This window comes from Danio rerio, chromosome 6 (assembly GCF_049306965.1).
Source record: "Danio rerio strain Tuebingen ecotype United States chromosome 6, GRCz12tu, whole genome shotgun sequence".
NCBI classification, from domain to species: domain Eukaryota; kingdom Metazoa; phylum Chordata; class Actinopteri; order Cypriniformes; family Danionidae; genus Danio; species Danio rerio.
Window position 1 is genome coordinate 38,242,177 of NC_133181.1, and position 26,125 is coordinate 38,268,301.

Below are 26,125 nucleotides of genomic sequence, written 5' to 3' on the forward strand. Positions count from 1 at the left end.
GAAATTAGAACTAATTTTAAAAATAGTTTTGAAACAAATCTTGCACTTAACAAATGAAAGTAAATATGTAGGCTAATGGATGTCTTCAGTGGAGTGCATACAACACCGTATCATTATCCACAAAAGAAAAAGAAGTAAAGTAAAAAGTAAAAGTAAAGTAGCTGAATTCTGTTTAACTATTTTCTCACTAGTGAATTGTTTAGTTACTCCACTTACTAAGTCTGACATGTAAATAGCAATTGCACCATGGCGCAATGCAACTGACTCTTAAAAAGAATGAGAGATGAAACTCTAATTGGTTTAATGTGACATTGAACTAGTGAAAATACAGTAAAAGATATCGAGAATTACGTTTTTGATATCAACAATTTAATTGCTCTACTAATAATATTTTTAAATAGAAAAAAAATATTAGATTTTTCATACCAAAAATTGCATTTTTATATCAACCATTTTGTTTATATAAAGAATTTTTGATATTCAAGATACTGTGGGTACGTGCGAATGTATTTTTATCAGTTGAGAACTTGTGAAGAGCTTCTCAGATGTACAGAAAAAAGTTTCTAACATAAGCCAATGATATTGTATTTGGAAGATAGTAAGAGATGCCTCCAATGGTTAATGCCTTTGAGAATGTCTTGGCTTCTAAGTAAATTCAGAATATTAAGTAGATTCCAATCTAGTCTCTTTGAGAATTTGTCCTGCTAAATGCAGTGACACGTTCCAAAAGCACTGTCCTTTTCTATATTTACTTTGTGTGAAAGACAGTGGTTTAAGACTCCTTCATTTTAAGTTTTCAAGGTAATTTTTAAAAAAATCTTTTAATCTTTTATGCTCCAAACAAATTATACATGAACTGAACCAGATCTTATTCTGCTTGTTTGGTGCACAATAGGGCTTGGAGGGCAAGGTTCAACTGTATTTACATGAACCGCTTTAACAGAACAGTTACAAGAGAGTTTGTTCGGTTCATAATGCAGTTCAAAACATCAAACCTGCCTAGTATGAACAAACCTTTATCAACAACAGAGGCTAAAGGGGACTGGATTGGATTTGGATAGGATGATTGGATAAATTGAAGTCATTAGTCACTGACATTATTAAGAACAATCAAGAACTATATCAGACAAAAATCTTAAAATCAATCAGCTTAATTCATCCAGTTTATAAAAACAATCTAATTATTATTCACAAACGGCTCATAATTAATTTTAATGAAAACCGTTCAATTTAAAATTCTACTGTTTGACGTTTGTCCTTTTAGAAGCTTGAAATATTTAGTCTTCCAAAATTTCTGGAACAGATAAAAAACCATTTATATATATTTTTTGTACTGTGAAATCTTACCAGACTCTTCAAACTCTTGGTTGGCTTGCGTCCATGATTCTCTGATGAGTTTCAGACTGTCCTGCATAGCCTTCAGGTCTTCACTGGGACAGTTGCACTGGGAATAATCCACACTGCATTTGCACCAGCAGTCGTTATCCCGACACACAAACTCGCCCTCAGAGTGACAGCCAATATAGCTGAGAGCTGCCTCCACAAATCGACTCCTTAAGTATTCTGGCAGAATAGCCTGAAGACCTAAAATAATACAGAATTGTTTACATATAAACATGCTATGAATATGAAACCACAATACACTACTTTCCAAAAGTTTGGGGTCAGTTGATGAATAGTTTTATTGATTGATTAATTCTAATATAAGCAGTAAAGAAATGTTTAATGCATTGAAATACTATTGCTAAAGATCAAGTGAAACTGAACACTGCAATAATTTAAAAAGTATCTTTTCAAATATAATATACAGAATATAGTGTTTAAGTCTAAATAAAAGATATGCTCATACATTTTATAACCTGCTATCTAAGAAATTTCCTTGAAACCTTTGCAGACAGAATGGAATATTGCTTTTTTTAGAGTGTGCTTTCACAACAAAAGATGTCTGTTGAATATATCTGTGAACACACTGCTGCCTTTTTTAATATCAACATAAAAGAACAAAATTAAAATAATGATAGTATCACTGGATCCCAAGTCTGGGATATAGTTAAATAATGAATGTGCTACCTTGTAGATGAATCTTGTTCTCTGGACTCTGAACCAAAACGGAACTGACAGAATCGAGGTTGTCATAGTTACTGCATCCAAGAGGGCCTGTCCTTGTTTCGGTCACCTTAAGGGAAGACAAGAGAAAGCACATGACAATACTCTGTGCAAAATAGAGGCAGAAATGACACTGAGGCCATTAAATATGCAGAGCAGGCAGACGACTGCCCTGTGAAATCAGAGTAACACAGATATCTCCAGTGTTTCTACAACCTCCAAACAGGTATATTTAAGAGAAACTGATGTTGGAATATTTCCCAGAGATTGGTTGCGGCTGGAAGGGCATCCGCTGGGTAAAAACGTGCTGGATAAATTGGCAGTTCATTCCGCTGTGGCGACCCCAGATTAATAAATGGACTAAGCCGAAAATAAAATGAATGAACGAATGAATGATATTGGATTACAGGAACTGAACTGAACCGTGCAATGGAAAGGTTGCATGACTAGATTGTAAAAAGCCCAAAATATTATCGTGATTCCATCATTAAACCAAGGTCATGACTGTTATTGAGAAAGCTATCATTTGGACCAAATTCAGTAATGTAGTGAAGGGCAGTATTTCACTGAGAATGTAATGTACTTTCACTGTACGTAAATTGTGAAGGTTAATGGACCAGTTGTGGAAGTAAATTGCAGCAAGTGACTTGAATTTTATAATCAATTTGGTATCTCAACAAAGATATTTCAAATCCAACACAGCATTAAAAGGCTATATGCTTACAGGCCACTTTATTAGGCACACAATGCTAGTACTGGGTTTGACACCTTCCTTATTCTTCATTGCATTGATTCAGCACAGTCCTGGAAACATTCCTCAGAGATTTTGGTCCATATTGGCACGACATATCATCATGTTATTGCAGCAGATTTGTCGGCTGCACATAATGTGAATCTCCTGCTTCAGCACATCCCTAAGGTGCTTTATTGCACTAGGATCTGGTGACTGTGAAGGCCATTTGAGCAAAGTGAACTCACTGACATGTCCAAGAAACCGGTGTGAGATGAGCTTTGTGACATGGCTTATTATCCTGCTGGAAGGAGCCATCACAAGACGGTTACATTGTGGTCATAAAGAGATGGACATGGTCTGCAACAATACACAGGCAGGCTGTGGTGTTGAAACAATGTTCAGTTAGTACTATGAGGCACAGAGTGTGCCAACAAAATTTCTCCCACACCATTACACCACCAGCAGCCTGAACAAGCAGGACCTTTCTCAAAGGGTAGTTACAGAAATTCAGTTATAAAAACTAGTCAGCAGACCTGGTTCACCAAGAGCTATTATCCTCCAGCATTTGCACTGTCACAAGGAAAATGGAAGTGACGTAATCTGGCTAACAGTGACATGAAGTGTTGCTTTCTACAAAATCACAACTGTCAGAGTACACCTTAATTAAAGCTATTGTGTTTTCATTGTGTTTATTGTAACATTAGGAGTATGAGCAACTTATGGGGCACTGGAGAAGTGATGGCATGCCCTATCATTTTACTTTTTTTATTTTATATAAATTAGTGTAAAGTAGCATGACACTGTATTTAGCACAAAATGTGCTACAATAAATGGAACCAGTATGTAATTTTGCAAAAAAAAAAAAAAAAAAGGATATGCATGGTTATTAAAAATGTGCTTTTAAAAAAGGCTAAACACAGATTTTTATCACAAACTGATGCAACAAAGACTTATGACTAGGGCCACATGGAATCTGTGTGTGCAGAAATCCACAGAATTCTGCAGATTTTTAGCCTATCATTGATTCTATTTATTTGCTTGTTTAAATGTGTCAATTTATATTTATTCAGTTTTTAAATTAATTTCAGTAATATTATTGTATAATAAAAAAAGTTGGTGACGCAGTGGTAGTGCTGTCGCCTCACAGAAAGAAGCTGGTTCGAGCCTTGGCTGAGTCAGTTGGCGTTTCTGCGTGGAATTTGCATGTTCTCCCTGCATTAACGTGGGTTTCCTCCGGATGCTCCGGTTTCCCCCACAGTCCTAAGACATGCGGTACAGGTGGTGAATTGGGTAGGCTAAATTGTCCGTAGTGTATGAGTGAAAATGAGTGTGTAAGGATGCTTCTCAGAGATAGATTGCAGCTGAAAGGGCATCCGCTGTGTAAAACATGTGGTGGATACGTTGGCGGTTCATTCCGCTGTGGCAACCCCGGATTAATAAAGGGACTAAGCCAACAATAAAATGAATGAATGAATGAATGAATGAACAAAAATGTTCATTTGATTTATTTACATTACAGTTTGTTAAGTAATGTTCTCTGTCTTTTAGTGGACATATGGTAGATATATTATATGAAAGACTTGCTTTGTTTACCAAATAAGTGGATCTAATTGGATTTGCATTGTAAACATTAAATAAAAGTTAAACATTTATTATTTTCTATTTTATATATTGCATTTTTAGTTATGATACTCCCAAAATCAATCCACGTAAATCTGCAGATTTTTTGTAAAATTTTCTGCAGAAATAGCAAAAAGTGTTTGCAGATTCTGTCTGGCCCTACTTATAACATATGCAATTGAACAGCAAAAAGGATGACTAAATCATATATGGGTAGGTAGTGCTCTCGCCTCACAGCAAAAAGGTTGCTGGTTCGAACCTCAGCTAGGTTAGTCAACATTTCTGTGTGGAGTTTGCATGTTCTCCCTGCATTCACGTGGGTTCCTCCAGGTGCTCCTGTTTCCCTTACAAGTCCAAAGACATGCAGGTACAGGTAAACTTTGTAAGCTAAAATTGTCTGTAGTGTATATGTGTGAATGAGAGCATATGAGTGTTTTGCAGTGATGGGTTGCAGCTGGAAGGACATCTGCAGCATAAACATGTGCTGGATAAGTTGGCGGTTCATTCCGGTACATTCAAAGCAGTACATTCAAAGTCATTTAAATCCCCCTTCCCATTTTCAGCCCACTTTGAACTTCAGCTCATTGTCTTGACCAAGTCTGCGTGCTTGTATTTAAATAGCAGTTGATAATAAAGTAGCAACAAGTGAGTAAAGGGTTTATATTGGAAGATGCATATTGGAAGATGCAGTTTAAACTGAAAGAAACGCGGCAAACTGTTAGAAGAAGTCAATCAATATTTTAGAGCAGACATAATAGTAGAACATATTACCGACACCTTACTGACAAAACTATTGACACAGAATCTTTGTTCCCATCCACGAGTTGAAAATGGCGTACAATCGCAGCTCAATCATTCCTGACAAAAGCTTCATTTTTTTTCCCAGACAAAAGTCACTGTAAATCAAGGTTCGACTGACACATGGGAAGAAAACTCACTGCCTGTGGGCAAATATATCTCCCTACCTGTCACTTACAAATTGTTCTCTGTTCTACATTGTCTTCTTTAATATTTCCCCCGGTGAATGAATAAAAGTCTCCATGTCGTGTTTGTAGATTAATGGTGACCCGAGATTTCTGTCAGGCGAAACTAACTTTTCTTCTTCTGCGCTGGAAGAAAAGTTGCCTTTGATCGACATCTACTCAAGGGTCACCGGATAAACAGTGAAGCAGATAAAACAAGACAAAGTCAACATTGTAGTGAACCTTCCAAGCAGAATGCAGTTGTTGTCATGCAAGTGAACCACTGAAAATGACTGAGGACCTGGAAAATCCAAGGAAGCATTTCTAATGTGTTACACAAGCAGCAAATCCCCATTATCGAAAGCTGCTTTATTTAATTTCCATTCAGCGTGCTGAAATAACTTTCAAGCTAGTGAGAGTCTTGAAAGCTGAATGAGGAGGAAAAGCACAAGTTCAGCAAGCCTACCGCTGGCATTTCCATTCCTCTTATTGACGCTTCCACGCAATTAATTAAAAATCCAAGGAGCCTCTACAGGGATCAGCAGATTAATTTCTAACAAAGACAGATGTCCGACCTAAAGCGAAAATTGACCAATTGGAAGCATAAAGATGGGTTTTTCTATGCATAGCAATGAGCCAGCCTGCAACAAGGGCCTGACGGAGCGGAGCATGTGCAGAACTTTGCCTTTCTATAATGAAATGGTGAAAAATAGAGAACTGTTGCTGCGGCTAGTGCATCTGAATTGGAGATTTGATATTCACCTGAGTGTGCACTTTGCGCCATCCATTACAGATGCTGAGTACAAACCATGTGGACCGAAAACAATGTATTTTTTTTTCAAATTATCTCCAGTGTTTTATTTGTGCTGACTCCATCAGAACTCCAGCGGCGGCAGGCTTTAATGAGATCAGTAACCAGCAGAAGGGTTGCTTTAGTGTGCCCAAGATGAATTCAAGGAAATGGGTCAGTTGTGACTTGTAACGTTCACTCTCAATCACCCAGAAGTTCATAAGACTGTCCCCTCTATCTTTATTAAAGAAGACCATGGCACTCGTGCTCCTTGATGTGTCATTCTAAACATAGTTATTGTGTCATTCTTTTGTCTCTTACTGCCATGCTGAGCTACTAAAACACTGCATTGAAAAAAGAATGGGTAATGATGATAATAATAGCACACAGCGGGCCTCCACTTTAAAGGAATTACATTTTAAATAAAATCTCTCATTATTTACACATCATCATGAGTTTAAGAAAACAAGAATTTTTAAGAAAAATTTTGTGTTACACATAAAAATAATACAAAAAGACAGTAAAATATAATTCATTTCCAATTTAATAATTTCAAATAAATTAATTATTAACCTGATTTCGTCTGATAAGCTAACAATACTGGTGGTCAAGTATTTTTAGGGGGGGGGGGGGGGTCATAAATAGCTTTGGTTAATAAAGATTTTTTGTCCTTTATACTAAATTTACCAGGTATGTAAACACATTAAGCTGCTTGTTGTTGATTTATTGAGGTGGACATTTACTGTAAGTGCTGTATTACAGGAATGTGTCTTTACTATAGATTTAAGCCCATCAAGACAAAGCAAACATTTAGCAATACTGGAGGAAATATATTGTAAACACAAGCTACTTAACCCCATAATCATAATACTGTGCAGCAGGAGTAAAAGTGCTACGGTCAAAATGCTGAATCTTAAGAGTATATGCGCAAATATCCATTGAGTGGCAGTTCTGTGGGTGCAAATTATGTCAGAGCTTAGTGGAGAATGGCCAGACTGGTTCGAGCTGATAGAAAGGCAATAGTGAGAGAAATAACCACTTGCTACAACCGAGGTATGCAGAAGAGCATCTCTGAATGCACAACATGTCGAACCTTGAGGCGGATGAGCTACAGCAGCAAAAGTCACACTGAGTGCCACTCCCTTCAGCCAAGAACAAGAAATTGAGGCAACAATTCGCATTGGACATTAGAAGACTGGAAAAACGCTGTATGGTCTGATGAGTCTCGATTTCTGCTACTACATTCGGATGGTACGGTCAGAATTTGGTGTCAACAACATGAAAGCATGGATCCATCCTGCCTTGTTTTAACAGTTTAGGCTGGTGGTGGTGATGTAATGGTGTGAGGGATTTTCTTGGCACACTTTTTGGGCCCATTAGTACATATTGAGCATCTTGTCAACGCCACAGCCTACCTAAGTAATGTTGCTAACCATGTCCATCACTTCATGGATTTTATGGATGGCTACTTTCAGCAGGATAACGCATGGTGCACAAATCATAAAGCACGAATCATTTCAGACTTGTTTCTTGAACATGACAATGAGTTCACTGTACTCAAATGGCCCCCACAGTCACCAGATCTCAATCCAATAGAGCACCTTTGGTAAGAGGAGATTTCTACATGGATGTGCAGCTGACAGATCTACAGCAACTGCGTGATACTATTAAGTCAATACAGACCAAAATCTCTGAGGAATATTTACAGTATCCTGTTGAATCTATGCCACTAAGGATTAAGGCAGTTCTGAAGGCAAAACGGGGTTCAACCCGGTACTAGTAAGGTGTACATGATAAACTGGCCAGTGAGTGTACGTTTCCCACTGACATTTATTGAAAAAGAAAGCCAACGTAACACATTTAAAACACCAATTTAGATATGTAGATTACTACATCTTTAAAACTTGGTTTACTTGCATTGCTGGGATTTTGGTTTGCATGTACTGTAAACTGGTACATTGAGTTATTTCGATAATATATTTGTTGGTTTTATTAGCATATTAGTGTGTATTTAATCACTAAATTAAATCTGAAATGTAAAAACTTACAAATTTAGGCAGCAAGTAATATCTGATCCAAAGTACCATGGGAATGCAAGATCCACAAAAACACCAATATCAGCTTATATACAGCATTTCTGTGTCTGAATTGGAATGTTTTTTTGTTTTGTTTTTTGGTGTTGGTTTATTACTAATTCCAATGAAGCATCTTATCACATTCGGGACTATGATACTGTATGTTCATGTTTCACAACATTACTATTGCATCACTTTAAAAATACTTTTACTTTTAGCAGACCTTTTTAAAAAACTACTTATTTACACACCTCAATGTGAAAAAGAATGAGAAAAGATTAAAGAAGTTGTTAAAAAAATCTTTAAATCTATAAATGAATATATTCATAAATAGATTTTCATAGAGAGGAAAAAAACAACATGACAGTAAGATGATATAAATCCTTTAAAAGTGACTAAATGATTTGCTGAAAATGCATCAGCCATCCATTGCATTTCTCTGAGTAAATGAGGAAAATACAGACCGTTTTGTAATTCCCACCTGTGAATAATCCGACAAAGACTGTGGAAAATATCACTGAGTGGGCCCGCAAAGCCACATATTTGAATAATAATGAATTTTAAGATGCCGATCCCAGCTTTTCTGATATGCTAGGAATGCCATTAATGTTTCATAAGCACCGGCACTTATTATACAATTGCTTTACACGAGTCTCAGATAGAATGGGGTCTGTATTTAATCAGCAAGCTTTAGTCAATAGGCGCTTCGTATTTGCATCAGGCTTTTTACCCTGCATTGAAACAATCTTTAAGATATTCAAGCAGCTGTTTTCATAAAAAAAGTTCCTTTCCGGTGGGTTAGCGTACCCTTCGTTTTAGTGCACGCAATGAGGGAAGCTTATCATTGGAGGAAAGCGTGCATTAGAATGGAATTATACCCTTCTCTGCGGAAAATAGGACTTTATTGAAAGCAGCAGGGAATCCTCGGCGAGGCTAGTAGTGGTTAATGCTCTCAGCTTCAGCTTGTGAAATCTTCCAATGAAACACAAAGGCGTGCGCTCTACAAGAGAGCTTCATCTGCGTGCATTAGCTGGAAATTCGTTTTGATTTTTCGAGCGTTCTTTCCTCGCAGCCGGATTCGGAAGTGCTCGCTCTGGTTTGTCGAGAGGTGCTGGCAGGGCTTTTTATGCCTCCCAGCTTGTGCTCGAGATGCTTGACTGATGACCCGGGCAAACGTCAAAGCACCACCGGTGGCAAAATGCCCAACTCTTTCTCTGAATCGTAATCTTTCATAAAGTTTTCCACAGATCATATACTTCAATAGTGAGATGGTGAGAGAATTTGCAGCATGCAAAATGTTTCCCATTGCTTAACAGAGATTTAAAAATGTGGAATAAGACAGAAACGAGATTAAAAATATGTATTTTGTGATACATGTGGTTTAATTAAATGGACAGTCTACCTCCACAATAAAAATTTAAATGTAAAAACCTGACCAACTTTCTTCTGTTGATAGATACTATATCTAGCAAAGGTCTATAAGGAATACATTTTGAAGAGGGTTGATGAAACATAAAAATAACATAAAAAACATAAAATAAATAAATAAAAAAGGTCACACTTTACAATAAGCTTGCTAATATGAACTAATTATGAACAGTACTTTTACAGCCTTTATTAATCATAGTTCAACATTTACTAATGCATTATTACATCCAAATCCATGCTTGTTAACATAGTTAATGCACCGTGAGTTAACATGATCAAACAATTTATTAACTAACATTAAATAACATGAACAAGTACTGTAATCACGTGTATTGTTCATTGCCTGCAAAGTATTGTTCATTGTTTGGTCAAGTTAGTGAATGCATTAAAGGGGTGGTCCACTACGGTATTATATTTTAAACTTTAGTTGATGTGTAATGTAGTTGTGTGAACATAAACAACATCTATGAATGTAATACGCTCAAGGTTCAATGCAAAGGAAGACATTGGCTTTTACGGAGTTAGCTTAGCAAAGCCCACAGTGAATTACGTTTGGGGACTACAAAAAAATACATTCGGGTTAGTGAGATCACAAACGCTTTAGGTTACGCGCATTCACCATGCGGATAAACCCCGCGCAGTTAAGGGGCGTGGCCAGATATGCTGTAACATTATAGCAGAGAAAGCTAAAATGCAGTCCAAACATTGCTATTTCCATAGAGCTTCTTCTGTTTGTGTATTTGGGCTTCCAAAGGACAGGACACAAAGAGAGAAGTGCTTACAATTTAATTTGAATTATGTTCCGGAATATTATTTTAAAAAAATATAGCTAGCATTTGACAAAGGAGAACTTCCAGAATCTTTCCTAGTTCAGTGCTAGATTTTTCTAAAAACTCCTTAAAGAAGGAGCATTTCCAACCATAATAGCAGAAGCTGTGAATTGTGAGCCACAACCTGTAATATTTTTATTTGTTAAAACTGATCTATGACATGCATAGTTTCTAGAGTTAATGGTATGTTGTTGCAAGGACGTAAACAAGGATGCAAACAATGGGAAATGCTGTTTGGCATTGCAAACAGTTTAGTTACAAATTCATATTTATCCATCAAACCCCTGTAAAAACCTGCAATCTTGATTGCGCCGCATTGTCTCTCTATGCAGCCACTTTCTGTGCATCATCTCAAAAACAAACTCGCAAAACATTTGTGAACATTTCATATTACTTACACATCCTTATAACCCAAATATATGTGAAAGACACTTGTCAGATTTTATTTTAGAGAGCATTTGTGAGGTTCAGCTGTGTCCTCTGTGTCATTTCTGTCCGATTCAGGCACAAACTAATATGGCCAAAAGCTACACTGACTGACAAAGTGCATGCTTGTAGAGGTGTGATGCTTTTCCTGGTGATGTGGAACCAATCCACAAATCACAGCACATTATATTAGCAGACCAATCAGAGCCTCTTGAGGGAAGGCCTTTTGGAAGAACTAGGAAATATGACGTTTTCATATTAGCAGAGCAGCAGTATATAATGAAAAAGTAACATGATTTCTTTACAAATTAAGCTGTAAAGTGTTACCATAAATAATAATATCAATAAGTTATTAATGTTTTTTTCTGTTTGCAATTTCACTGTCTTAACCTACCATATCTGTCTTATTAGATTTCTGACAGATTGCAATAAATAAAAATAATAATGGGTGATAAGTGAAGATAAAGATGGGTGATAAGCACGTATTGCCTAGAGAGTAGCCTAAAAATGCAGACTTTTCACACCATAATTTATTTCCAATGAGAGGAATAAACAGTTATAACATTTAGAGCAGACTCAATCCTGCAAAACTGATGCGAATGAGCAATCGCAAGTCTAAGGCTGCCAGGAAGAACACAGCAACATCTGCCAGAGCAATCAATCAATACAGAATTGTTTAAATGAAGATCATGAATAATCAGAAAATTGATATTTTTACTGAGTCCCTTTCATTAGAAAATCAAAGATCTAATGAGTCCTCAGCCCATCGCCTGCTATTCTTCCAAGCCTACTCAGAGCAATAAACTCTGGCCACTTAGCATGATAGCTTGCAAGTATATCACAGTGACGGCAGGATACATGTCAGGCTACATCACATTAAAATGTGAAGCCCTTTTCCTTTTGTATCCAAACATTCCCCTTTTGTTATAAACCTCAACTAACACTCCTCCCTCCTTGTAAATCAAAATAAAATGCGGTTACTGATGTCAACTGGCACTCAGTGCATCTCCTGTCCACTGTCACGTCTATAGAGGTTAAAGATTCATTTATTATTAGTGGTGCAGAAAATCCTCCTCATAAGTCCCTTATTCATTAGAGCCTGACACCTCACTTATATTCAAAACGGCTGACGAATGGGCCGGGTTCTCAAAGAAATAATTGAAATGGAACAGATAATTTGTCACACTGATGCATAATTCCACCAGCACCTTCATATTTATTTATTTCTCTGTACATACCCTCCCCCAAGAAGAGATCTCTTCCATTTTCTCTCGAACGCTGTATGTTTGCCACTGAGAGAATCGCCAGTTTGGTCTGCAGAGCCTTTGTTTTCACATCTGTCTTCATCCACATGAGGTAAAAATCTATGGGCTGAATTAAAGACTGCTGATCCTGAGAATATTTCGCATCAATCACCTGAAATGCCAGACAAATAAAGGCATCTAAAAGGACCTCCATTTACTCATTTCCATCAAGAGAGCTTATAAGCTCTTAAGCTGAGACACTTCCTGTCAGGAGGCAATGTGTCTTGCTCACTACAAATCAACTAATATGAAGTAAGGTTGGGAACAAAGTCCATTTTGAATACTGAACCTGAAAGATGAAGTGTGTTCTTTCACGAATTTGACTAAATACTATACTAACAGTGCTTACTACACAGGTAACAACACTACCAACTCAGCTATAAGAAATTACAGCTCAGGTTTTTGATCCGAATGGGTTTTGAATGCAACTACTGAAAAAAAACTAGCAAAGATTTAAATGCAAATCAATTCTGAATTTTGCATTCAAGCTTTATGCCTAGTTCAGACTGCGTGATTTTAGCCCAGATTTTGGCTCGCCGACAGGTTTTGAGAAATCGCCGACAAATGCCTGAAATCACTGGCAAATCGCTGCTCGTGCATGTGAGTGACGATCACACAGTATGAACTATCAAAGACGCGATCTAAGAGAATCGCCGATGAGTCGCCGATGCCTGTGAGATATTTGGCGTGCTAAATATCTGGAGCTGTCGGCGATTCAAATCATGCCGTGTGAATTGAGTTTTGACTGAAAATAACATCAGCCATCGCCTACAGCCAATGAGAGAGCAGCTTTTACTTGTGTGTGCGTGTGTGTATACCTGCTGCAGGCCAGCGGGAGGCTGGGGGAGAAGTTAAAAGCGCTCTTTTTCGGTTTATTTGGACCCACGAAATGGAGGGAAAACTAGTGGAGGTTTGACAGGACTCAGGAGCAACCGTGTCTGTTTGACATTTCATACAGAAAGAAATTAGTTTATTATCAACGTTGAGGAGAAATGGCTAATTCCCTTTAAACCCAGGTGTGCAAACATGTACATGTTCTACCACATTAAAGGCTTCTCTCTCATTATGTAGTTAATAACAAAAGATATACTACGTATTTTTGGCTGTGAGACGTAGTTTGGACGAAGTTGTCGGCGATTCTTCCTATAGTAAAGTCATGCAATGTAAAAGTCCCTGTCACCGATCCATCTTGCAGTGTAAACAAAGCAGCGACAAAACGCTGGCCCAGATAGTCAAGCAGTGTAAAAACATCTGTGACACGACTACTTTGAAAATCATGCAGTCTGAACTCTGCATAATGCGAAGTTTCCACCAAGTGTGCCGCATGCCTCCTTTGCAGTGACACTCCCGGCCATTAGATCGCTTTGTGACAATTGTGATTGACAGCTTCTCTAAGCAGAGCGTCGGAGCTTAAGGAGGTGACTGAAGTATCAATGTTTGAATTCTGTGTTATTTTACCATGATAGAATAAGTTGTTCAGCAGTAAACTATACTTTCTGTTTATTCGGTTAAATGTGGGCTTTTCTTTGCTGATACACGCCAAACGTTATCATGTCAGGGAAAACAGGTGATCGTTATCAAGCAGTAATTATTTTTATGGGTCTGAATCTTTTTATTTTACAAGTATTTCAACCCCTATGAATATAATATATACCAACAACTCGTTATAAGAAAAATATTTTTGTGCTCATAGCTTAGTCTAACTTGGGCTAAAGTGTATGAAAGATCGTTTATTTCTGCAGTCCAACATATATTGTTTATATTTAATTATTTATTCATTTAGCGATCCTTTGTTACAGTGCAGATATGGCCGGTCAAATGAGAAGGTTGGGGGGTGTGGTTGGTTTGAGGTAAAATTGTTTGGTTGGAAGTTGATCCTGTGGCTCCGCCTCTGGCTCCATCAGGCAGTCCTTCCGTGCATACTCAGGCTCCAATTTCAGCAGTCTTTTGCAAGAGTTTGTGCCTGTCAGTTTTGCATTCAAAGTGTTCTATGGCAAAAGGCGCTGTTGCAACATCCATATTTTTTACATTTTCCACTGAGTGGCATGGTTCAGTACAGAACAATTCAATTCAGTACAGGTCACCCTGATAAGGCTTGCGTTTTCACTGCCAACATAACCCTATTTCAGGAGTTCCCAAATTTTTCACCCTGCAACCCCCAAAATAATAGTGCCAGTGACTCACAACCCCCAATATTTTCTGAGGTGGTTATAAATATATAAACTTTGCACACAAAGGTGCACACATATCAGTAGGCCCAAGTCTATTCATCATTTAGTTTTGGAGAACGCCACTTGGAGACCATCCTGTATGTTCAGTGGTGGCCTGTATTTATTTTGAATGTGCATGAGTGATGTAAAGAATGCCATAAAATTAATGTGCTGCATCTGACACTTTTGCTGCATCTTTAATACAATGTAATCATCCCAGGGGTCACAAAATAAATAAATCGAAAGGCTGATGGCTTTTTATTTGCATGTTGTTTTAAAATTTTTATTATTAACATGTTAACAATGGTAATATAAAAAAACTATTTTGTTCTTCAGTAGGTTATGGATAAAAAAAAGAGTAATTTTAATAGTTTAATAAAAGGAATTAGATTTTTGGATCTAAAAAATCCCTCATTTTAAGAACCACTGCCCTACTTGGTAGGTGTCATGTAAGCCAGAAGGTTTAAACCAACATCATTCTCACTCGAAGAAGAAAGCTGTACTGGCAGTTCACATAAAGTGTATTTTGCACTGGTACGTTTGCTGTTCTGTTGGTTGAGTTGAGGACATAAAGCTATAAAGCAGAAGGAAGTAAATCCCTGTTCTCTCACTCACACAGTCTCCTGCTGACTCACTTTGACTCACTGTCTTGGTCGTGGTTCTTTACAAAAAAAAAAAAAACTTTGTGACTCTGTGAGTAGTTTGTGTTAATAAATAAATAAGTTAAAAGCCTTTGGCCTGGTTTGTTTTTATGTTACATTTCATTATATGAGCATTATTTAAACTAGGCACCAACATGCACACTCAAGTTTGTAATTTCAAATGTGTATACACAGTTAATAGAGAGAGGAAATGACAGCCCTCATGCTTCTCACATGTTTAGACACAACATGTGAATGGCCCTATAATAACAATTTATATGGGCTGAATTTACAGGCGAGGCAATGCAAGTTTATTTATATAGCACATTTCATACACAATGGTAATTCAAAGTGCTTTACACAGACAAGAATAAAGGAAACATAAAATACAAGCATAAGAGAATTAAAAACAACAAAGGATAAACATGATTAAAAACATAAAAATGTGTTCAAACGGGTTTTATAGAAATGAAAAAGAAAAGACAAAATCGACACAAAATAAATAAATTAATATAAATTCAGCCCAAATAAACTGTTTGCAACCTCATTTCCTAAAAAAAATGTAAATCCAATAAATTGTTTTTTGTTTTTCTTCCTCATTGAATGCTGGACATACAGCAGATCTTGTTTTTCCTTCTTGTCGTGTGGCTATCAGTCCTGGTTGAGTTTTGCTTGCACATGGTTCATTGCTGGGTGCTGTCATTGTGTTATTACAGTATCATATATCAACTGTGTATTTAAAATGTATCTCCCTGTGTTGTCGTTCCCTTAGGGTGTTGCAAATGCAAGAGATGATTCTCTGTAAGCCAATAGCATAAAGTGGCAAGTAGAACTCCGCCCTTTGGTAGAATAATGCTGTGCTAGGTAGCCTCATGAAAGAGTCATTAAAAGTACAGTACTCTATTTTGGTAAATCTGACAGTGAACATGGAAAGTGCATACTGTACTGTACTGCTCAGTGGAAATGAGCCATTACTGTTGAACTTTTGCACAGATCCTTTTATTGAATAGATGTTATTGTTTTAAATGTGGTCAATATCATATTTCCAGAGAGAATTGATGAACCCAGGCTCATTCTTAATGCGTGATTCTGGCTACATTTCTGCATAAATTGAAGATTACTTCTGCTGTTTTGTTCCACTTTTCATGTTTTATTATTTAAGGTATAGTGGGTATGTTTCTACAAAATCTAAAATGCATTGCTATGGTACATTTTATTGCACCTTTCTTATGAAACTTGGTTCTGGAGGGTCGGTGTCCTGCATATTTTAGTTCCAACTGCAATTAAACACACCTGAACCAGCTAATCAAGCTCTTTCTAGGTGTATTAGAAACTTCCAGGCAGGTGTGTTAAAGGAAGTTGGAGCTAAACTTTGCAGGACACCAGCCCTCCAGGACCGAGTTTAAACACTCGTGACCAACGCTAAACCACACTCTAAACCTGACCAAGTGTTAACAAAAGCATGACACAAAATTACCCTTACTGAAACATCCATGCCATTTTGCATAGTCTTTACATGGTTTTGTCAAACTGTGCTTCACGGGACTCTTCCCAGAGGACTTTGCATCACAAGTGCAATGTACCATATGAGCTAATGTGCAAACTGACTACATCAGAAAAGTTGCCCTTTTTGAGAGAAATATGTATGGAACGGGTTTGTTAACTAATCTTGCTCATCATTTTAGCATTTTGAACTACATGCAATGAACCACATGGAAAATTACTTATTTGGGAGTAATGTGCAAGTGTAATCATACTTTGTTAAGGAAAAGAATAATTATTTTGGCAGTGTACTGACTCAGTGTTCATTTAACACAGAAACATTATCAAATGTTTTTTTCAGCAGAAACTTAGGAATGCCCACATGCTACAAAACACAATTCTACATCACATGCATTGTCCTATCATACAGAAATAAAAGGGACATTCTACCAGAAACTTACATTTTCACTTATAAAAAATGTGACAGGGCCTGACTTGAATCATACAAAAACATGCATAAAATTATACAATTCAATGATAGAACGTATCAAAGATCACTGTCTGCTTCTTCTTGGTCAAATAATGTCACTTCCAAGTCATAGCCTAAAAGGTGTATTGCACACATTTTAGGTTAAATTTAATGCAAATGTGACAGGACTGACAGAAACATGGGGACAATTGTTAAGGTATTGGTATTATAAATTTGTAGTATTTATTTGTAGAACGTTTTTAAACTTAAAGGTTTTTGATGTGAATTATAAAAACTTATACTTGCTATCTCTGAATTATTTTTTTCTTAATAACAGTTTTATTAAAGCTATAGGTTTAAATGGGCTGAGGGCTTTGTACATTTGTAAAGTGCTTTTAATAAAGAACAAAAATTTGAGAACCAAATGTACAACATATTCCTTAACAGAACAACTCACAGAAATCAACCATTATTTCATTTTGAAAATTTTTGGAATGAAATACTTTTTATTCACTGTACTTATGTTTTTATTAAGGACAGATAATGTATGATTCTAGAATGTCCCAAACATAGAAGACAGCATTTACATTTACTATATGCATTTGGGTGCTTACATTTATAAAATTATGTGTTTGCAGTTTGCAAAAGATCTAAATAATTATCTTAAAGTTGAATGAATTCCAATATTACGGTTCACATTCCAAAACATCTGACTTACAATGGATTTTAAACCACATATGAAAGTGGCACAAATTAGAATGGAAACATTTGATTTCCAGGTTAACTGTGTACTTAAGAATAAAAATACAAACTCACTGCAGACACACTGCAAATCAGAGGAATTTTACATTCCATTTCTGAGCGGCAGTGGAGTGGAATACATCAGTTACATCTGAGCTGCAGTGTTGTTGTCAATAATATTATATTTTTATACTCAAGGCTCTACATCAGTCACATCCTTTTAAACATGGATTCTTGTCCATTTTTGCAATAGAGGGCCATGTTGAATAGTGCTTGTGTGAGGGGATTAAAATACACCAAATGCTTTACATGGAAGCAAGGTAATCTGTCTGATGACTGACAGTTTTTTGAAGGACACCTGAGAACAGCCTCTGATTGACAATATGCGCTGTCAAACGCAGAGATATAGTGCTGTTTTAGCCTTGTGGTGTCCAGTGCTTATGTTTTAAATGATTTTGTGTCTGTAAGCTATAAGGAGACAGAGAAATCCTTAATATTATACAATAATATATAACAGTAAATGTGTTAAAAGTTTAACAATCATTACGGTGAAAGCTGGCATAAAGTTTTATTATAAATAGTTGCAAAAGTAAACTAATAATAAAAGATGATGCCCCATCAAATACTATTCATTTAATGTTGCCTGTAACTGGTCTTTACATCATCTTGAAATGAGACCTTACAGCTCATATAAACACTGACAAATAAGCCTTAAGTTATTCAAATAGCAACAGTATTTTGTGTATTTTCACACATACTGCAAGTTATTTTTTCCATATATTTGAGTGTAAATTATAGCAGTAACATTGTGTATGTATGTTTTTAAAACACTATGAGACCGTGCCGAGTGTATATTTATTTTGTCTAAAGGTGAAATGCTGCATGCATTTGAGCAAAGCCTTGATGCTTATTTTATGGCCACTCCACAGTTTTACCATGCCCACTTTTGCTACTTTTTTTCAGACTGTGCTTAAACCGGGCTTTAAAAGCCCTTTAAAAGTAGTAAAATTATCTGAAGAAACCATTATGGAATAATTAAAGAAGTCGTATAAAGCTATTTAATACTTTCAAAAAAAAATATATATATGTAAAACGGAGAATTTCTTAAAAAAATAATAATAATAAATTCTTGATTGTAAATAGTTTCACTATTTTTTGAGCCTAGCTTTTAGTTTCCTAATCAAAGATGGATATACTTTTATCATTGGTTAATCTGCAAAAGCACATGTGTGTGACCTGCGCAAATGCACATCTTTGACCCCACAACAGTGCTAAACAGGATTAAGCTGAGAATGAGTCACCAATAAGTGTGTTTTTGAATGCTGATCTTGTTTAACCATAATGATTTTAACATGTTCACATGTAAGTTTAACATACCTTAGCTGACCTGCTTTACATTTAATTTCTGAGCGTCAGTGGAGTTTGCTGCAACAGTGTTGCCAATAATATTATGTTTTTATACTCAAGGCTCTACATCAGTCACATCCTTTTAAACGTGGATTCTTGTTCATTTTTGCAATAGAAGGTCATGTTGAATAGTGCTTGTGTGAGGGGATTAAATTATAGCAGTAACATGGTTGTAATACACTGTGAAACCATGCCAAGTGTATATTTATTTTGTTTAAGGATGAAATGCTGCATGTATTTGTGCAAAGCCTTGATGTTTATTTCATGGCCTCTCCACAGTTTTACCATGCCCACTTTTGCAACTTTTTTTTTCAGACTGTGCTTAAACAGGGCTTTAAAAGCCCTTTAAAAGTAGTAAAATTATCTTATGAAACCATTATGGAATAATTAAAGAGGTCGTCTATTGCTATTTAGTACTTTCAAAAAATTATTGGGATGTAAAACAGAGTATTTCTTAAAATAAATACTAGAAAACTAGTTTCACAAAAAAATTTTGAGCCTAGTTTTTAGTTACTTAATCAAAGATGGATATACTTTTATGGTTGCTTTATCTGGAAAAGCATGCATGTGACCCGCGCAAATGCACACCTATGACCCCACAACAGTGCTAAACAGGATTTGGCAGAGAATCCTAAGAGTCCTAGAAAGTGTGTCTTTTAATGCTGATCTTGTTTAACCAAAATTATTACAACATTTTATCATGTGCGTTTTAAATACTTTAGCTAACACCTTCACCACATTTGTGAGATATTTAGAATGCAGCCATTTCCATGGCAACATGTCTGGTTTACGACATGACACGCAGCAGCATCATGCACTGCAATGGAGATTAAAACTGCTGAATTTACAACACATCAATTCATCAACTTCTCCCAGTTTTCCCAGATAGAATCAAAAAGCTGTAACTTTCTCACAAAATTATCAAAAAATAAATAACATTTTGGATAACATATGGATAGGAACTACTATTAGTACTTAAGATTAATTTGAATGTCTGCAAAGTGAATCCCCTTTAAGAGAGATCTCAAATCTGAAGGATTCAAATATTTACAATCTCTATCCTTACAATGAATTCAATATAATGCATACTAAACCATCCTCTACTGTATTTTTTAAACCACAATTTCAATCCTAACTTCAACAACATGCATTTAGCCGCATTGTAAACACTCCTGCATTGTGCACAAGGTATTTAACTCATTTAATGCAGAGTATGTGGGTTACTGTTTTAAGCACAATCACTGACCTGACACATATTGCTTGCTACGGCTAGCTTGCTATGGATTAACTGATGTATGATGTGTCACAGAAACAGTGACTTTCAACCACAATTTAACTCAAACAATCACCGCACAGCATTTTGTTCAAACCTACGACTCATTAACACCTCCCCACAACAAAAGAATGAAATTAGGGAGAAAACTGCTGTGCTTCTCACACAATTAACCCACTTTTTTGATTCTCCGCATGATGCAGCTGCAAAAACAATAGAAACAGCAAAGCTCAAGTCAAACTCTTTTCCAAAAATAAGCACTCAAACGTGGGGTCAGGTCCCCAGGTCTGTGCGCATCTAGGCCACAGGGTTACCTTGATGGCAGTGGTGGCGATCTGGAGGTGGTGCAGTTTTCGCAGAGTACTCTCTCTGTCTATAAAATAGGAGGCAGCCAGCTGGTGCAGGGCCTCCAGAGTCACCGCCGTGCCATTTGAGTCAGTCAGGTCCGCCGGCCGGCTAAGCCTCCTCTTGTCCACAAATATAGTCAACGCCTCCTCACCTGCAATGGGGGTTAGAGCAACATGAAAGAGTGAGGCACGCTGGGGAAAATGGCTTTATAAAAAATGTTCTTTGTGTTTATGTTGGAGAAAAGCAAGGGAATTTTATATAAAGCTAGTTTCTGGAGTACAGACTAGAAGATGGAAATTTCTTTTTTATATATTAGTTATTCTGACATTTGTAATTAATGAGAAATCTCAATGTCATTAATATATATATATATATATATATATATATATATATATATATATATATATATATATATATATATATATATATATATATATATTTTTTTTTTTTTTTTTTTTTCTGTGTAACAAATCCATGTAAATTAATATAAGTACATAAGTCAATAATTAAAACTTCAAATAAAATACACACAGTTGAAGTAAGAATTATTAGCCCCCCTTTGATTTTTTTTTTCTTTTTCAAATATTTCCTAAATAATGTTTAACAGAGGAAAGAAATGTTCACAGTATTTATTTATTTTATTTTCGGCTTAGTCCCTTCATTAATACGGTGACGCCACAGCAAAATGAACCGCCAACTAATCCAGCACATGTTTTTACGCAGCAGAAGCCCTTCCAGCTGCAATTTTCACAGTATGTCTGATAATATTTTTCCTTTTGGAGAAAGTCTTATTTTGTTTTATTGCCTCTTGAATAAAAGAGGTTTTAATATAAAAAAAAACATTTTAAGGTCAAAATTATTAGCCCTTGTAAGCTATATATTATTTCAATAGTCTACAGAACAAACCATCGCTATACAATAATTACTCTAACCTGCCTAGTTAACCTAATTAACCCAGTAAAGCCTTTAAATGTTGCTTTAAGCTATATAGAAGTGTCTTGAAAAATATCTAGTAAAACATTATTTACTGTCATCATGGCAAAGATAAAATAAATCAGTTATTAGAAACGAGTTATTAAAACTATTATGTTTAGAAATGTGTTGAAAAATCTTCTCTCCGTTAAACAGAAATTAGAAAAACATGACTAGGGGGGCTAATAATTCTGACTTCAACTAGATATAAAGAAATGATAATATATAATACTGTCATTTAAAGAAAGAGTTTCATGCATATGTCTTTAATTAGATCATAATAATACGACTGTCAGTTTATTAAAATAATTAGTTAAAGATTTTTAAAATTAAAACATGACAGTTTGTGTGTTTGAAGGTTGAAAAAAATGTCATAAACATAAAGGGGAAAGAAAGTATGAAAGTATATTAGTTGAATATACTTCATGGTAACATATTTTATTAAATCTAATAAATATATATGGGATTTTTAATTGCAAAAAGTATGCATGCAATTTATGGAACTTAATTCATTAATAATCATGTACAAAATCAATTTAGACTCAATGTGAACATTTGATTAAAATCATATTAATGTGACTGTCAATCAATTGATATTTTAATTGAAATTAATGTATACCAGAAGCAGATTTATGGAACAGATGGCATTATTAATCTATATTACAGCATATTTATCAAATATAAAGTTTCAGGGTAAAGTGTTTAATCAAAAAGAATAAAATATTAAATATTTAATTGCCAATAATTTTGTTTAATTATTAAGTTAAGCAGAAAATAGACGACGAACACAGAAGAAACTATAAATATATTTATTTATAATAATATATTTTATATTTCCCAAATGATGTTTAACAAGAGCAAGGAAATTTTCACAGTATGTGTATTTTTTCTTCTGGAGAAAGTCCTGTTTGTTTTATTTCTGCTAGAATAAAAGCAGTTTTTAATTTTTTTTTAAAACATTCTAAGGTCAAAATTATTAGCCGCTTTAAGCTTTTTTTTTTCCGATAGTCTAAGAACAAACCATCGTTATATAATAACTTGCCTAATTACCCTAACCTGCCTAGTTGACCTAATTAACCTAGTTAAGCCTTTAAAAGTCATTTTAAGCTGTACAAAAGTGTCTTGAAAAATATCTATTCAAATATTATTTACTGTCAATATGACAAAGATAAATCAGTTATTAGAAATGAGTTATTAAAACTATTATATTTAGAAATGTGCTGAAAAAATCTTCTCTCCGTTAAACAGATACAGATAAATAAACAGGGGGGCTATTAGTTCAGGGGGCTAATAATTCTGATTGCAACTATATATTATTATTATATAAATTATGTATTTACATTTTTAATTATTAAGGGTGTCACGATTTCGATTTTAAATCGAAATCGATCGAAATTTATGCTCGATTTTGATTATCGAATCAAAAAATATAATCTCGATGCTGCTACGCCCCCATGTCACGTCAGCTTGGCTTGCTTCAACACGCTTGTTGAAGTGCTTGTTAAACTGTGCAGACGCAGGAGACCCATCGACAGAGCTTAAACTTTCAGGGCTCGACAATAAGGACTGCCCGGTAGCCCGGAGCCAGCGTGCGAGACGCTCGGGCCAGCGTACAGTGCTGCCTTGTTGCCTGACAGATCGAGCCAGAGCTGCGTGCTGCGATTGTCTGTCAATTGTGTGCAAATACAATCTTACGGTGCTTTCACACATAGACGTTTGTTTCGGAATCTGTCTTGTTTCCCCCGTTAGCGCGGTTTGTTTGGCATATATCCAGCAGTTGCGCTCATATCCGCGCCAATTCAATCAGTCCAAGATCGCCTGAATAAGACGGTCTCTGCCCTACTGAGCGGATCGATTGTAGTGAGAAAACAAAACAATACAACAAACTAACGACCCAGGCTATATCACAGTGTATTATGATCGTGTAATAGCCATATATACGGCTATATGAAGAGAGAATGATGAGCAGGGCGTGATGTCATTCTTACCGGTAAATATGAAAGTAAAAGCATGCTGAAATATTCCCGAGAGCTGTTTATCCAGCCTGATCTTGGTTTATCCGTCAGGAAAATTGACCGAAATTACTATTTGTTAATTTTTCTATATTTTAATTGTATAATATGTTGTATTAGGCCTGTTGTTTTGTTCATTTCCGCACTGACAGCTCGAAAGAAAGATTTACATTGATCTGATGCAGTCTCGGTTCATCTGCTATGTCTCTCTATAATTTAAGCCTATAATGCAGAATTCTAGCCAACGTTTCTTTAATAGATTGATTAATTCAATAGATCGATTTTTACAAAACCTGAAAATTGAAATGAGGCTTTGTGTATATGAGAAAGTCTGACCTCTGCTTTATATTCGGTGACAATGTCTGTGGGTAGTTAAAATTAAAGTGCACATTTTTGCTTCTAAAATATTCTATACACAACTGCTCAAAAGTTTAGGGTCAGCATGATTGTTAAATATGTTAAACTAAGCTTCTTCTGCTCTCCAAGGCTGCAATTATTTCATTATAAATACAAATTATGAAATGTGACTGGAGTAATGAAGCTGAAATTTCATCTTTAAAATCACTGGAATAAATGAATAAATTAAATGATAAACTACTTTTGAACAGTTATTTTATAGAGCAACATGATCCTTCAGAATTCACTAATATTAATTATTATTATATTTATTAATGGTAATAGTAATAAAAGCAATAATGTCTGGAGTAATAATTTTATTTGAAACTACACACAATAACAAAGCAGTTATTTAAAATTTTGATAAATATTTAACAATTTAACATTTTTTACATTTAATAAATGTAACCTTGATGAACTGAATAAGTTTTCTTAAAAACATTAAAAAAATTACTGTAAATATATATATACAGTGGAAGTCAGAATTATAAGCCCCCCTTTGTTGTTTTTTTCTTTTTAAAATATTTCCTAAATGATGTTTAACAGAGCAAGGAAATGTTGATAGTATGTCTGATAATATTTTTTCCTCTGAACAAAGTCTTATTTGTTTTATTTTGGCTAGAATAAAAGCAGTTCTTAATTTTTTATGAACCATTTTAAGGTCAAATTTATTAGCCCCTTAAGCTAATTGTTTTTCAGTCTCCAGAACAAACCATCGTGATACAATAACTTGCCTAATTACCCTAACCTGCCTGGTTAACCTAATTAACCTAGTTAAGACTGCTTCAATCTTTTACTTTCACACTAGTACTTAGTGTTTAGTGTTTAGCAAACATCTCAGATACTGTTGGCTGGTTCCTGTTGGTTGTGCACCTTTTTTTACAGACGCCATAATAACGACACAGATCACTGCCTATATACAAGAAAAAAGTGATTGACAGTTAGTAATTATGTGTATAACTTGCCTTTATTCATTTACTGTATGATTTGTTTATGGGTAAAACAAAGACCATACAGGTCAGGTAGTTTAAACGGTAGGCTACAAATAATTAATTTGTTATTAATTAATTAATTATTCATAATCGAAAATCGAATCGAATCGTGACTTAAGAATCGAAAATGTAATCAAATCGAGGATTTGGAGAATCGTGACACCCCTATTAATTATTAATTATTTATTTAGGGTGTTTGTTGTTATTAACCTACCACAGCTATTAGAGAAACAGATACTGAGTAGTAATACACATGTGCCTGGTGTATATCAGCAAAAAACTGTTTTTTAAGTAATTTGCATTCGAATGTTTTCCAAAGTTTGCATTTACAGCCACTAAAAAAGCAGTTGCCATGTAAATCTTCACAAACGCACCCTTAAAATACATTTAGTCAAACTGTAATTCAGACAGAAATTTCAACTTGATCATATTCATGCTTTTTTTAACACACTAGCTTCTCATGTCACAATATACCAAGATGCATCTCAAGATTACTTTTGTTTTCTACTGAAAGAAGGCATTTGGTAAAAACGAACTGCTGTCTTTGTTCCAATACCTCCAAGCGTAGCTGAAAGCAGAAAGTGTGTGCCATATTTTCTGATGATGTTCTCAGTAATGGCAGCAACGGAGGGTCTGCGGCCCAACTGTCTGATGGTTTGCATGAACTCTGGATCGAGGGGTAGAGCCACTCCATTGTCCTCTCTCTCCAGAGCCAGGCTGTTCACCTTCCAGCGCCCAAACTCTCTGCAAGGTCACACAAAAACACACACACACACACACTATTTGAAAATGTCCTTCATTTGAGTCACAATGGACACAGGAGGGTGATATCCTGAACAATATTTTTTTTCAACAGCTGGGAGAGTTTGTTTTAGTATCTGGTGCAGTGTTTGCCACTGTAGTTTAAG

At 35.6% G+C, this 26,125-nt stretch overlaps 1 protein-coding gene across 1 annotated transcript in view; it reads right to left on the reverse strand.

Annotated features, from left to right (window-relative positions):
• Positions 1-26,125, reverse strand: part of brinp3a.1 (bone morphogenetic protein/retinoic acid inducible neural-specific 3a, tandem duplicate 1) — a 63,189-nt gene that overhangs the window by 16,477 nt on the left and 20,587 nt on the right. The window contains 4 exon segments of the mRNA NM_001114437.1: positions 1,348-1,584; positions 2,071-2,176; positions 20,812-20,996; positions 25,774-25,961. Coding sequence (NP_001107909.1) covers positions 1,348-1,584; positions 2,071-2,176; positions 20,812-20,996; positions 25,774-25,961 — 716 coding nt within the window.